This window comes from Marmota marmota, unplaced genomic scaffold (genome assembly GCF_001458135.2).
Source record: "Marmota marmota marmota unplaced genomic scaffold, marMar, whole genome shotgun sequence".
NCBI lineage: Eukaryota > Metazoa > Chordata > Mammalia > Rodentia > Sciuridae > Marmota > Marmota marmota.
The window spans coordinates 42,565,927-42,581,163 of NW_025999900.1; the positions used below are offsets into that span (position 1 = coordinate 42,565,927).

At 47.6% G+C, this 15,237-nt stretch overlaps 1 protein-coding gene across 1 annotated transcript in view; it reads left to right on the top strand.

Annotated features, from left to right (window-relative positions):
- Positions 1-11,046: 11,046 nt before the first annotated feature.
- Jdp2 (Jun dimerization protein 2) overlaps positions 11,047-15,237 on the top strand; it is a 39,194-nt gene continuing 35,003 nt past the window's right edge. Inside the window, exon 1 of the mRNA XM_048799013.1 lies at positions 11,047-11,908. Coding sequence (XP_048654970.1) covers positions 11,605-11,908 — 304 coding nt within the window. The 5' untranslated portion in view covers positions 11,047-11,604. The remainder of the gene's footprint in view (positions 11,909-15,237) is intronic.

Genomic DNA, 15,237 nt, shown 5'->3' on the forward strand with positions numbered 1-15,237 from the left:
TAGCAATCTCTCGAACGTGGGCTAGACCACCAGATGCCTGACAGTGATTTCTCTTCACTGAGTGGAAGTCAAAGATCTTTTCACAACCATAGCTTTCAAGCCTGGTTGCGCAAGCTCTGAGGCTGAGAGAAAAGGCTCTTGATGGATCATTCCCATGGACCCAGCAGGAAAAAGTGTCGTACCTGGGTCTCCTTTGCGTGAGTGACCTGGCAGAAGACCCAGACACCATTCTTTTTTTAACCAGCCAAGCACACTTCTGTTTCTGATGTCACTCTGGAGAAGAAAGCTCTGTGCTGGATTCGACCAAGATCAGTGTTCTGTCTTAGGGTCATTTTCCCAACTCTTGACCATGGCAGCTGCCCTTGAGTGCTGTTAGGGGATGCCCTCCAGAATGGGATGGCGAAGTCTGCAAAGGTCTTGCCTAACCATTAAATTAGCTTCTTCAAGCTGCTCAACAGTCCTATTAGACGAATCGGAGGTTCTGGGAGACCGAGTCCCACTCAAGGATTTTCAGCTGGTAAAAGGCGCAAATTGGACCCACTTGGTTGGCTCCAAGACTATGTTCATTACGTTTAATGTGCCCTCCCCTTGCGGTTGTGCCTGTCACTGGGGCATGGATCACACTGGTTGCTTCAGGAAAGACCACCTTCCCCATTCCTGTCCCTATGCAGAGCCTCAACCATTCAATTCAGGGACCCAGCCTCCCCTGCCCCTGGGCCAGGGATTGGTCTGGAGGTGGGGATGTGACTCTTCTGATTAAGGAGCTTGAGGGAGGCTGAAGGAAGAGCTTTTCCTGGTCTTGAAAATCAAGTCAGGAAGAAACAGGTTTCTCCATAAGCAAGCTTTGAATTTTCCAACGGTTCGTTTTACTGATTCCTACTTTACCGCTCACGGTAGTCTGTCAAAGAGCCCCTGGCTGACTTCCTCTGACTCTGTACCCATGGGACTTGGCTCATCTCTGGATGGCACCACGGCTGGATCTGTGGCTTGATGGAATTTGGCTGTGGTTTGGAGGCAGGGTGTCTCCCCCAGGGACAGGGTGCAGCTGTCAGGCTGGACGTGCCTGAGTGGCCGGCCCAGGGGTAACATTTGTTGGCTGGGGCCTCCTGTTGCTGTCAGAGAAGGCCAAGAGCCAAATCCAGGCCACGCATGCGCTTTACCTGGATGCTTTAGTACCACACTGGAGGAGTGGCGTGGGGTGATAAAACTCTCCCTTGGGAGCTTTCCTGGAGACCAGGCTTGCTTAGCACACTGGCTTGGAAAAGCCCTTTCTTCTTTGAGGGACCCAATTCCCACTGAGAAACCTCCAGGACCAGAAACTAAGTTTTTACACATGGACCTTAACCCCTTAGCTCCCAGTACCCTGGCCAGCTTCCCAAATGGGTTCGGTAGATCTTAATGGATGGTTAATACCAACAACCCAGAACAATCACATGGTATTTCTATATTCAGAGTCTTTCTTTTGTTTCTTTGCTTAATTTTCCTGGCAAACTAGTGAGGAAGATACAGAGAGGGATTACCACGCGTCATAGGACACTGGGAAAGGCCCTTATTGAGTACCCACCCAGCCCTTATTGAGTGCCTCACCCGTGTGAGGTCCATCTGTATGTGGTCTCGGCCCTCATGGTGACAAATGTGGAGAAATTACTACCTTCACTTTACCAAAGAGGATGATGAGTTGTGGAGAAGAGAATGATCTGCGAGTCTAGTATTTATAGCTGGTACTCTTGCCACCACTTCAAGCTGCCCATGTCACACAACCTTTCTGTGTCTCAGTCTCCTGAGATGAAAAATTAAGTATCTGGGTGGTAGTGCATATCTATAATCCTAGCCACTTCGGAGGCTGAGACAGGAGGATCACAAGCTTGAGGCCAGCCTTGTTAACTTAGAAAGATCCTCTCTCAAAAATCAAGAACGACTGGAGATGCAGCTCAGTGGGAGAGTACCCTTACGTTCGAGCCCTAGTACTGCCAAGAAAAAGGAAGAATAAAAAGAAAAAGGAAATTAATAGGATGAAACATGGAATCTCTAAGGTCAAGTTTTGTTCAAATCCCATGATTTTATGAATATTATCCTCTACTATGAAAGAATGGAGATGGTCTTTGGACCCACATAAAAAGTCAGTGTAGGCAAGCCCTGCTCACCTCTAGGCCCCTGGGCTCCTTTCTCATGATTTGAGCAATGGGCAGTTGATGTGGCTCATGGTATTAGAGGGTTAAGATCTACCTGTCACACATCCCAAGCTGTCTTTATTGTTGCCAGCAGTTGGTCCCTTTGAAGAACATTCCAACCTCTCCTCCCAGGTTAGCAGCAACCGGAGGCTCTGACCCAGGCTAGGAGAGGTCCAAATATAGCATCCAAGAGCTGCCTTTCTGAGTCCTTATTATATGATATGCCCGGTTCAAGTGGGCCATAACTCATTACATCCTATAATACTCCTGTGGGTTGGATATCATCACACACACCCTGTTAATAGCGATAAAATTGAATTCAGAGAGGTTAAGTGACTTACCCAAGGTTACAGACCTCGTATGCATCAGGGATAGGATGTGAATAGAGGCAGTTGAATCCCAGAGACCACACCTTTTGTCACTCGCTCTACTGCTTTGCATGATGCACTAATCTTCAAAGACCAGGTACTTAGTTGAAAACTGCAAAAATGGCCATGGATGACAACCTGAGACACCAAGATGGCTGGACGTATCCAGGAGAATCATGGCAGGGCAGTAGAGACAGCAGAGAGGACCTATCGCACCGAAACTGCCCTGTGGGAAGAAGGAAACATAGAAAGAGGCCCCTCCACCCACAACCAAGTCCCCAGGAAGGCTCTTTAAAGGACACCTGCTTCTGCGTGAGTGAGTAGGATAGTCCTGGCAGAACCGAACACATTGGTTTGCATCTTGGAGAATGCAACGCACACAGCAAAGGAAAACCAGAGGGTAAAAGAATGGAGGAAGATTCATTATTCACAGCAAATCAGTCGAGCACAGGGGCATATTGGAAAATCATGCTCTCCCTGAACAAAGAAGCATGGGGATTTTCTTGGGGAAACCTATACCTATTCAAATAGGAAAGCACACATACAGGTGGGCACATTTCTGGGCATGCTCAGTTCATGGTCATAGAGTATATGTTCAAAAAGGAAAGATGATGGACAGCAATCTGGGCATGCTCAGTTCAATATTACAATGAGCCAAGTTTACTCTAGGTTGCCTAAAAGAACGAGTCAGAGTGGCTTGGTGACCTTGGCTGGTTCTTAGAAAGTTTCTCCAAAGAATTTGAGCTGACACAAAAAGAAAGGACTATTTTGAAAGTGAGTTAATGTAGGAGTTTGTTCCTAAAGCTGCCTGCTTTACTTGGCGGCTAACACTGGTGCATCAAACGGATATTTGGATAAGAATTTCTGACAAATTGAGGAAAGTTGGTATTCTACCTGACTTGTTTTAATTCTCCTTTTTACTCTTGTAATTATTAGTTAGCTCATCATTCATTCACCTGAGAATTGGGTCCATCTTGTGCATCCTTTTGTGCAGATAATAGTCCTGTACATTTATATAATCAAATATTTGTGGAAAGAATGAACAACTGAATGAAAGAAACAGTAAAAAAGAAAAATCTGGGCTTGTGGTCTGAAATATACTTTCAGTCAGAGCTCTTGAGGAAAGATCTTGCAGGAAAGAGCAAAAAAAAAAAAAAAACAAGTTGGCATTTGAGGAAGTATTTGAAAGGAAAGGCAGGCTTTAAAAAGGAGGAAGGAGAGGATTAGGGAGTGTATTTAAGAGAGAGAAATGCTGGTGGGAGGCTAGTGGGAGGGTAGAGGAACTGTGGGCTCAAAACCTGAAAGGGAGCCTGTGAACCCAGCCAGGACTACCAAAGAGGCCCTTGTCCCCAGGCCTCCCTCCAGAGGGCTTGTGGCCTCCCTCTGAGCCTCATCACTGAGGCCAGCCCAGCCTCTTACAGCATTATGTTGCAAACCTAAACAATTTATCTTCGCCTTCTGATTCCCCAGGTAACTAGTGTGGGGACCATTAATCGTCTCTGGGGTGAGTTTCTGAGCCCAGCCTGGGGCATTCCCCACTGCCTGAGGACTGAGCTGAGACAGTGAGCTCTCTGGACGACACACTTGAGCTGATTGAGAGCAATGTGCTTAGAAATGCAGGCGTCAACCCTGGCCTGGATTGCCTTCAGGGCCTTCCTAGAAGTGGCAAACCCACCCCTCCCCCACCCAGGGCCACACAAGGGCCAGTCACTGGCCTCCTTAGTGCCTTCCCACACCTCTCTCCACCACACCACCAGGGCTGTTGAGTGTAAGAGGAAACACCACCTCGAGCAGAAAACCTAGGGGACTTTTTTTTTCCCCTTCAAAAAACATTTGCTGAAATAACTTTTTATTGGTGGTTGTTTTGAAACACATAGCAGAAAGAGTCCTGAGAATTATTCCCATCATAACTTTTGTTCAGCTAGATCTGTGTCATCGATTTGGGCCTCAATTTCCTTGTCTATAAAATATGGCCCTTTCCTCGCTTTAATAGTCTACTAATTTGTGCCATATGAAGAACAACCAACAATTATTTCTCGGCTCAGCATCTATTCAATGAATATTCTTGGAGTGCCAAGAGCCCAGACTGCTTTTGACATTATCAAGAATAGAAAAGAAATTATATTCTGGTCCCTGTCCATCATTTATTTAAATGTCCATTGAGTGCCAACCACGAGCATTCGTTTATAGGAGTTTTAAAAATTTACACTATTGTTCCTGCCTCAAAGGAAATTTCAAGCATATTGCCATGACAATGCACATATGAAATAAGAAGCAAAATTTAAAATAGTGTATGGTTAGATGTTAGGAGGGAAAAGCTACTCAAGTTCAAGGGAGGAAGAAATCACTGGGGTATAACAGGTCTGAGAGGACCACATAGCAGCAGGGTTTGGGCAGATTGAAACATAATGTTAATGGTTATAATGATGCTTATGGTGGTGGCGGTGACAAAAAGCCAAATTTATTGAGTTCTTAGCATGTGGGAGGTATTGATAGAGGGCTTCGTGGGTATTGTTTAATCCCTTATGTACTCATTTAGCAGATGAGGAAACTAAGGTCCAAAGTTCTCATGGAGGATTCTGATCAATCCATTGTGACACTTCTAGAAGTGAGGGTCCAGGATTAAAAGAAAGAGAAAGGTACAGAAGAGTCTTCAATCCCTCTGGAAGTGGTCTTGTGTGGGTGTTAGATGGAGGAAAGCATCACTGCAGTATGATGTCTGTCTACATTTTCAACTCCCAAATTCAACTCCCTAACTGAAAATAACTTGAGGTCTCTTGAAGTCATAACATACCCTCCGGATCTAAGAAAACACAACAAACTCATCTCAGAACTTATTTCTGAGTTGTACTTGACCATACAGGCAACACAGTCTGATTCCTACGACAGTGGGAAGCCCACAGTCTGTGTCTGTGCCTTCCCTCTTTCGGTCTTCTAGGGCATCCTTTGTCTTGTAATTTATTTTTTCCCCAGTTCATTAATTATTAACATCTCTTAAGACTAAGTCCTAGACCAGCTTCTGTTCTTTCATTCATTAGCTGAACATTTATTGTTAATCACCGATGATTTGAAATTTGATATGACCAAAACATCATTTTTGATCTAAAGGAGTTTAGTGAGTCTTTCTGCAATCCCAGGGTCAACTTCAGGGTCCACCTGCATATGGATAACTGATGCAATGCCAACTCCAATGTGGGCCTCACACCCTCTCTCTGTGGATTTTGTTGTTTTCTTGCAGTACTGTGGATTGAACCCAGAGGTGCTCTACCACTGAGCTACATCCAAGCCCTTTTTATTTTGAGATAAAGTCTTGCTAAATTGCTGAGGCTGGCCTTGAGCTTGCGATCTTCTTGCCTCAGCCTCCTGAGCTGCTGGGATTACGGGTGTGCGCCACCATCCCTGCCCTTCTCCCTGTGTTTTTAGGTCATATTTTGAAACATATGTATCTGCTAGATCACACAAATCTTCATTTCCCCACTTTTATGAGTCTCATCCATCTCCCTGGGTCTCCAGTCTCATTCTTTAAGTCAGGGATGACATCTTCTTTTGGCTTTGCCTCCTCAATAAGGATGGTGCAGACTCCCAGCAAACATTCAAATGAGGTTGCCTGCCTAACTGAACCCTGCGCTGTGAGAGCTCTGTATTAATCTCTCAGAGGTCGAGTGGAGTTTGATGGATGAGGCAAGAATAGAAGCAGATAAAATTCCCTGGTGTCAGTTCAGCATTCCTTTTAAGCTTTTATTTATGTATTCCTCAGCATTCTTTTGGTAGCAAGTGTCAGAAAACCTGACTCAAACTATCTTAGCAAGCAAGAGAAATGAGATGTGTTTAGACCAGTCTATGTGTCCAAAGACTGATTCAGTCTGATTCCATGGCATGTTAGATTCAGGGACTCAAACGATGATCTCATGGCTAGTTCTCTCTTGACATATCTTGGCTCTCTTTTCCTCTGTGTCTTAGTTTCTTTCTCCATCAGATACTTGTAACAAGACAGGAAAAATGGTCACTGACAATCACAAACTACATCATCACACTGGTGCTTTAAAGGAAAGGAGCAGCCCTCTTCCTTAATATTCACAGATCAAATCTCAGGGAAGACCTTGATTGGTCCTCTCTGTGTGTGTGCTCATCCCTTAACCAATCACTGTGGCTTTGGAAATGGACTACTCTAATTGGTCAACTCAGTCACACACCCACCCCTCAGTTATGAACACCCCTTTAGTGCCATAGGGAAGAGAGAAAGGAGGGGTTCTCCAAGGAAGGAATGTTGAGAAAAACAAGAGCATACATCCACCACACTCCTCCTCTCTCTAACCCCCTTGCCCCAGCATTTAAACCAGAGAAGTGACTATCTCTTTACCTTCCAAAGCCTGACTGTATTAGGAGATTAAGGAGAAGTTGCTGGGCTTTTCCTGGTGATAGCTGCATTTCTGTAGGTGCTGATTTGCTCATAAACCTTTTGACATGTTTTATAAAATTCTCATTGGTGGTTATTGAAAGAGAAATCTTCCTTTTCCAACTCACAAACTTCCTTCTCAAATCCTTCAGTCTTGAATCTGTACGTTCGCACATCTATATATAATATGTTCACATATATCTGAATAAAAACTTTAAACCAGACAACTGCCCCAAATCATTACCATGGAACTTCCCCTCATCCTAGGAAAGATAGTGGGGGTCCCTTTCTTCTGGGGACAGGTGTTTGATCAATGGAAGATCTGAAGGAAGGAAGAAATGATCATAAACAGGTCTCAGTACTATATAGAATATATAATGGCTAGTCTCACCTTATTGTGTGATTTCATGATACCATCCTGCTTTTCATCCTATGAATTCACTATGGCATGTATTATTTCTTCTTCTTCTTCTTCCTCCTCCTCCTCCTCTTCTTCTTCTAGCAGATCAAACATCTTTTTTTTAAAAAAAAATGATCACAACATCATGGGTCCTCAGAGATACTTGGAAGATTGCTCCTGAGATCACTTTGTCTATATCAAGACTTACAAAATCAAATGCCCCCAGGATCCAGGCAGGTCGTGTAAATAAAATAGGATGGGTGGAGACTGTGTCAGGGTGGAAGTCCCATTTCAAGGTAGCAGCTCCTAGTGGGTTCCAGCCCAGCATCACCATAAGAGAGCGTATGCTGTGATAGATACTGATTATTCACTAATTCCTGGTTCCCTTCTCCTCTGTGATACATGGCAGGACCAAGCTTCCCTTCTTCTTTGAAATTAAGAATGGCCATGTAACTTGCTTTAGCCAATGAAATGAAAACTAAAGTAATGTCACTCAAGGAGGAAAGGTTAAATGCTGGTGATGGCCATGGAAAGCAGTATGGAGATTCCTTAGAAAACTTGGAATGGAACCACCATTTGACCCAGCTATCCCACTCCTCAGTCTATACCCAAAGCCACATCAGTGTTCATAGCAGCTCAATTCACAATAGCTAAACTGTGGAACCAACCTAGATGCCTTTGACAGATGAATGGATAAAGAAACTGTGGCATATATACACAGTAGAATATTACTCAGCATTAAAAGAGAATAAAATTATGGCATTTGCAGGTAAATAGATGGAGTTAGAGAATATCATGCTAAGCGAAGTAAGCCAATCCCCCCAAAACAAAGGCCAAATGCTCTGGTAAGTGGATGCAGACCCATAATGGGGGGGAGGGTGAGTGGGGAAAATGGAGGAACTTTGGGTATAGGGGAGGGAATGATGGGGAGGGGGCATGGGGGTAGGAAAGATAGTGGAATGAGATGAAAAAATTACCCTAGGTACATGTATGACTGCACATGTGGTGCTGCTCTTCATTTTGTACAACCAGAGAAATGAAAAGTTGTTCTCCATTCCTGTACAATGAATATAAATGCATTTAAATGCATTAGTTATATCATGTATAACTAATTAGAAAAAAATTTTAAAAATGCTGATGATTGGCCCTTTCTTATTCTCTCTTTGTGCCTGCCATGGTGGCCATTATTGATATAGAGGTACCATGCTGGGCTCTCACCTGTAGGACAGTTGTCCTGAAGAATCACCTAGATCCACAGTTGTCTTGTGTAAGAAATAACTTTTCTTGGGGCTGGGATTGTGGCTCAGCGGTAGAGCGCTCGCCTAGCATGTACAAGGCCCTGGGTTTGATCCTCAGCACCACATAATAAATAAATAAATAAAATAAAGATTTGTGTCCAACCAAAAACATAAATAAAAAAAAACAAAAAGAAATAACTTTTCTTGTGTTAAGTCACTGAGTTTTGGGGGAACATGTTTGCTACAGCAGCAAAACCTAACCTTGACTATTACAAATGCCCCTGATTTGATTTTTTCAAGGAAAGTTAGAAATCAAAATTTTTGTGTGAAACCTTTTATATGGTTAAAAAAAAAAAGAATTTCAGATTGATCCAGTGAAGCCAAAGATAGCCTGCCAGAAACTATAGAAGCCCCCCGACTTACAATGGTTCAACTTACCAGTTTTCAACTTGACAATGGTGAGACAATGTACCCATACAACCATTCTATTTTTTACCTCAGTGCAGTATTCAATAAATTAGCTAAATTATTCAACACTTAATGATAAAATAAGCTTTGTATTAGATGACTTTGCCCAATGTTAGACTCACAAGAGTGTTCTGAGCATGTTTAAGGCAGGTTATGCTAAGTTATCATGCTTGATATATTGGTTGTATTAAATGCATTTTTGACTTTTGGAATTTTCAGCTTATGATGGGTTTATCGTGACATAACCCCATCAGAAGCCGAGGAGCAGCTGCAGTTTGCAATTTTGGTTAATACAGTTTGAGTAGAGAAGGAGTGGCAACCCTGTCTGGATTCCTACAGTTCTGATAGTCTGTGTCACATAATTAGCTATTAGTCACTCTCGGTTTTGCTGTTCGTTCATTTTAAAGTCATTCTTCCTAACAGTATGGAAGGTGGGGACAGTTGAGGAACCATGTCTTAAACTTTATGTACCTCACAGGCACATAACAGATTTTCAGTAAATACTAGTATAAAGACTAGCTGATTGGTAGATGACCCAGAACTATCATTTCCTCCTTTGATATTGGAGGAACAGTTTTGGGGAATTGATTATTTTGACTTACAATTTCACTTTTTCTTCTTTGTATAGAGCCTGGGATTCACTGATGTACATTGAACTTTAAAATGAAATAGTCCAAACAAGTCAGTGATACAAAACTCATTTATTAATGAGGACATTCTGTCTTCCCCTTCCTGGTTTGGCTCTTCTCCTCTCTCCTCTTCTTTTGCATTAGCTATATTCTTGGTAGACCCCTTTCAGATTCAGGTCCAGCTTCTGGCAACTTCTCTTCCCAGGAGATCCACCAAATTCCTAGTCTCCTCAGCTTTACCAGGGATGCAAGACAGTTTCTGAATCAGCCACTGGCCAGGGCTGGGTATCTTAATGAGGACTTTTCTAGTTGCAAGTGATAGGAAACCTAAATTTGAATTGCCTTAGGCTGGGCCACTGTCTGAGCCTAAAAGCCAGAGGCAGATCTGTTGCATCAGACAACTCAGGGAGAAGAAGCAGGCTGATGTCTGCACAAAGGAGCCAGTTTATGGCCTCTGTCTCCAGCCACTCCTAGAGGCAGTGGCTAAGCAGAGGGACCTGGTAGGGGGCAATGTGGTGGGAAGGTGGCCCTGAGCTGTTTGTACAGCATCCTATATAGAGTTGAAAAACATCCATATCAAATAACGGGGAGATTAAACGGATATTATAAGCCAGTGGGATGGTGGTGGTGGTAAAGATCGCCAGTCACACCTTGGTGCCACCCCTGGAGCATATTTAATTTGTGGGGGGAAGCAAAGGCCCACTAGGACTGCCAGCGGCTCTACCGTGGGCCAAAGTAGGCCCTGGAGAGGGCTGGTGGTAACCACACACGTAAATTATTAGTCCCTGCGTGTAGATCAGTTTAGTTTTTTCAAAGTCCCAGCAGAAGACGCATAAAATCACGTTGCCCCTGTTCACTGTTTTCTTCCATATAAATGTCCAGACCCTAGTCTTGCGGGAGAAACATCACAGGGCAGTTTCTCAGCACCCAGCTTTGATCTCTGTGCTGGAATAAAGGTGTAGTTGGCCTCTCCGAGGCCTCTTCTCCCACAAGTCTATCACATTACTGCTCAGTTGCCATATGTGTTCTTTTAGGGCCTTACTTTCCTCCATCAGAGTTGTGAGAGAGCTTGCTGATGGTCATGGTGAAATGGACAGGCAATGGCATCAGAACTTGGTCTTTCCATAAGACCAGTTCTCTTGTACAGAAAGATTTCAGTGCCTTGGAAACCAGGGGAATATAGCTTCCACGCACCACATTGAGGAGACATGCGTGCTGCGCTTGGCTCATGTGCTCCCATCTGGTCTCAAGTCCTGTTCCTTTCACTCTGAGCATCTGCACTCCAACAAGGCATGAACTGTTTCTTTCACTTCCTTTCTTCTTTGGGTGATGACCTGTCATCACTCTGAGAAAGAGGCTGAAGGTCACTGAGCATAAGTGTTGCCATCCCTATCTAGCTTAGGCAGAAAGGAAGGCTGGGTACCCTGGAGGCAGGTGCCATGTTTCTGCCTGAGGGCTCTGTGTCTCCGCTTTCGCAGAGTGGAGGGCACCGTGGATGAAACATTTCCTCTGGGGTCTCCTTTACCATCTACCTGTTTAGAAGGATGGGAGGTAGGAGTGGAGCTGGCCATGGAAGTCCTGCTGGGGAAGAAGGCCACTGGGAGTCTACGGAGAGCTGGTCTGTTCACTGCTGTCTGTCCCTGGAGAGGAGAAGCCTGCTAGACTAGGGCAAAAAGCCCGGGGCCAAACTGGGCCAGCCACGGAGACAGCAGTGGTCTCGGGGGCAGCCCTCCAGGAGGACAAGCTCATGCACCGGGTGATCTCAAGACTGAGGGACGCTGAAAAGGCCCTTCCAAGATAACAATCCTCTGCCTATCCTTCACAGAAAAGCAAAACCGGCTTGCGAGATCACCTCCTCACCACTCAGTCCTGAAGTGTCCAAGGACGCAACTGTGTGCTGTGGGTCTGGGGGAGAGCGCCGAGGACGGCGGAAGATGGTCCCCCACAGGCTCTACTCCAAGGGGCTCTTGGCTTGTCCCACTGCCGCCTTCTGCTTTCTGCCTCCCGGGGCCGCGCTCGTGTCCCGGGGGTGGCAGCCGGGCGGCGGAGCGCGGGGGATGCTCTTACATAACCGAGCTCCGCGTCCTGCTTTCTCGCGCGCTCCTGAGCCGCGGGGTGGGAGCGCCCCGGGCCGCTGTGGAGCCCGGGCCGGCGAGCCGGGGGCCCGGCCGCCCCTGCGGGCAGAGGAGCGCGAGCGGCGGCGGGAGGAGGGCGCCGGAGGCGGCGGGGGAGGTGAAGGTCAGTGGGTGTGAAGCGCCGGATCCACACCCCCTCCTCCCCTGTCCCCTCCTTCCCTTCCTCTCCGTCCCCCTCTGACGTCTGGAGCTGGCAGCTCCGCCGGTTCCGCATTCCCGACCCCTCCCCGCCGCCCAGGGGCCGCTATATAGCCGGGGCTGATGCAACCCGTCCCGCCGCCCGCCACAGCCTGCGGGAGGGACGCTCGGCGGCCGCGACGGGGGGCGCTGGCGGCGGCGGACGCTGCAGCGGCGGCGGGGCTGGCGCCGCGGCGGCTCCCGGGCCGGGACGGGCCTGGGCACCGGGCGGAGCTCCGCGGNCCCTCGCGCGCTCTCCTCCCCGGCCGCCTGCAGGGAGGCGCTGTCCTAGGGCGGCGGGGAAGGCGGGGTGAGTGGGGAGAAGACTGTCCTCCGAGACGAGACGGGTCGTGGCCGTGGAGGGTGAAAGGCCAGGAGGTGCGGGGCTGCGGGTGGGGATGACAGGGACCTGCTGGCAAGTCGTGTCCTCTCGGAGGACTCCCAGGAGGGATTTGAGAAGGATCCGATTTCCATCCAATGGAGAGGACTTCAGTCAGGACCATTGCTCCCGGATTCTGGGTTAGGAGGGTCCTCGGGGTGACTTGGGTCCCCTTTGGGCTTCCCCGTCTTCCATGCCCGTTTACATAAGGCTGGAAGCTGGCTTCTCTAGGTAACCAGCCCAGTTTAGAAGACTCTCTTCTGCTCCTCCCCTCAAAGGAGGCTGGACCATCCACTGGACCCCTGCACGTTGGGGTGGCAGAGCTAGACTTTGTTTGGGTCCCTGGAGGAGCTGGGAAGCCCAGGGGGCTTGCTCTTTTGCAGGAACAGATGGGCCATCTGTGGAGTGAGAGATGGAAAGGCTGGTGGGAAGAAATCAACTGATCCCTTCTGTCAGCTCCATTTGCAAGATTGCATGACCCTTTGCCCAGAGTGCTGCCCTCCTCAGTGGCATCCAGGGCACTAGGAATCAGTGGCCTGTCCAGGGTACTCAGGGCAGATATGCTCAGGTCTGTGTCTCAGAAGGAGCTTGCACTGTGTAGGTGTGTATACTCTACTTTAAATCCTGGTCAGTTGTCCCCAGGGTCTTAGTGTCAGGAGCAGGAAACACTGAAGGTCTGAACCATATTTGGGTACCTGCTGTCTTTAAAGCCTGCTAGGAACTGTGTTCCTCTGTCTTTCTCCCAGCCTCCCTTCCCTGAGGGGTTTTAAAGACACCTCCCTTTGCTTTCACCCCCTTTCCAACAAATCTGGCTGCAGCTTGAATGGAAAGCTTATCTCCCCTTGCAGGTTTCTAGGGGAGAGTTTAAGCAGGTATCAGGTGTGAGCATGGCTCTGATTTTACAGAAATCCAAGGTTCATGGAAGGAAAGCAAGATCTATTCTCATGCCTCTGGGTGGCTGAGGTTTTGCCTGGCTTAAAGCAGAGAGGATGGATTTCTCAAAGACTCTTCTGTTCCCCCTCCACTTTGGCTTTGGTTCAGAGGTACAGGCAGCTCCAGAATCTTCCTGAAGAGCTGGGTGCTGTTTGATTTGAAGGGTCGTAGGAAGGCCTGGGTGTGGAGGCCTCTGTTATTTCTCCTAGTTGGATCAGCCACCTCCAAGGAGATGTGTCCATCGTGGTGAGAATGTCCCCTAGGAAAGGCTTGGATGAGAGTCTTTCCCACTGGTCCACTGCCAGCCTCTGCAGCCTCCAGAACACACTCCTCTGTCTGCCTGGATCTCTTATTGTCTCCCACCTGCTTGCAGGAGAGGTGGGTCTCCTTTCCAGTCTTCAGAATCCTCCGCAGGGCCAGGCTCTCTGGGCCTCTTGTGTTGTGCAGCTACCCATGTTGCAATGGGCTCTCGTCTTTCTGTGTCTCTCGTGTGTTTCCAGCTCCACTCTGGAAGGGAAGGGGCCAACACAGACTCCAGGCTGGTCTGCTCCGTGTTCATTGAGCCCCAGCTTGACTTGAGCAATCAGAGCCGGGCTGAGGGCAAGCTGCATTCTTTTCCGCTGCAGGGTGCAGTTTGCTTTTTTTCCACGTGAATGAATTATGTTTGAAACTGAAATGGGAGGAAGAGAAAAATAGAGTGAGTGTGTGTGGGTCTGTGGGCGCACATACCTATACGGGCAGGGGGAGAGCAGCAGGCACATTATTTTTCCATTTTCCTTTAATTAAGGCTCTGTGGAGGTGTGTTTGAAAACAGAGGGTCTCCTATGCCTTTGAGGAGGGTGAGAACACTGTTTGGGCTGCGTCCCGGGCCATATGCAGCGTATGGTGGCCAATGAAGCTGGGCCTGGCTCCTTCCATTGCTTGTCTTGGCAGTCATTTCTGTGGCTTGTGTTACCAGCTCTGGAACTGAGGGGCTGCCAAGCTCCGTGGATGTGTGTGTGCATGTGTGTGCACACTTGCATGTGTGTGTGTGTGTGTGTGTGTGTGGTTTGGCCTCTCAAAACTCAGCAGAGACAAATGCCTTAGTGACCCAGGCTTGGAATTTGCAGTCTGTTTCTTTGCACTTATTACTGGCTGTGGGAGGCCCGGCCAGAGCCCACCGTATTGGTTTTTTTTTTTTTTTAAGTCTGTTTTCCTTCTGTAGCACATGGGATTTGGTCATAGAGCTCCATTTCCAAAGCTTTAGCTGGCCAGTGACATTTTTACAAAAAGGACCCATGCAGCTACCACACAGTGTGTGCATATCTGTGCCCTGCATCCGCCTTGCCACCAAGGAAGAGAGCTGGGGTGAGGCAGGAAGAGAGGAGTGACAGCTTGCACTTTCCCGGCTTCTCAAGTGCTGGATACACATTGCTGGTGGAGATGATTTCATGTCGTTTATTGAGCACCTACATTAGGCAGAGCTGTTTCACAGGCAGGGCCTTATTGGAAGCATTTCTCTGTTTTCCAGGGAAGAGCGGAAATCCCCCAGGGGGGAGGTCCTAAATTCTTCTCCCACTGGGACAGCTATGCAGGGATCCTGCCTGCAGTGTGCAGTGGCTTCTCCTGAGCCCATCTGCCCTTCTTTGTCTTCTTTTTTTTTTTCTTTTTTTTTTCTTTTTTTTTTTCTCTTTGTCTTCTTATGAAGGCCGAGGAGTGACCCCTTCAAGCAGCACAGAGAGGCAGTGGGTTGAGGGATGCCAAAGATGCTGGCCTCTGCTTCTGGGACAGGGCCAGAGCCCCAGCCTGTTGCTCCTACCTTAGGGCCAGGGATCTGTGCAGCTGCGTTGTGGTCTGCAGGGTGGAGACACTGAGGCAGAGTACAGGAGCTGGGCCTCATTTCTGTGCCTTCGTAGCCAGCCATGACCAGGTGCCCTCTGGATGCAGGATGGCCCTGCCACCTT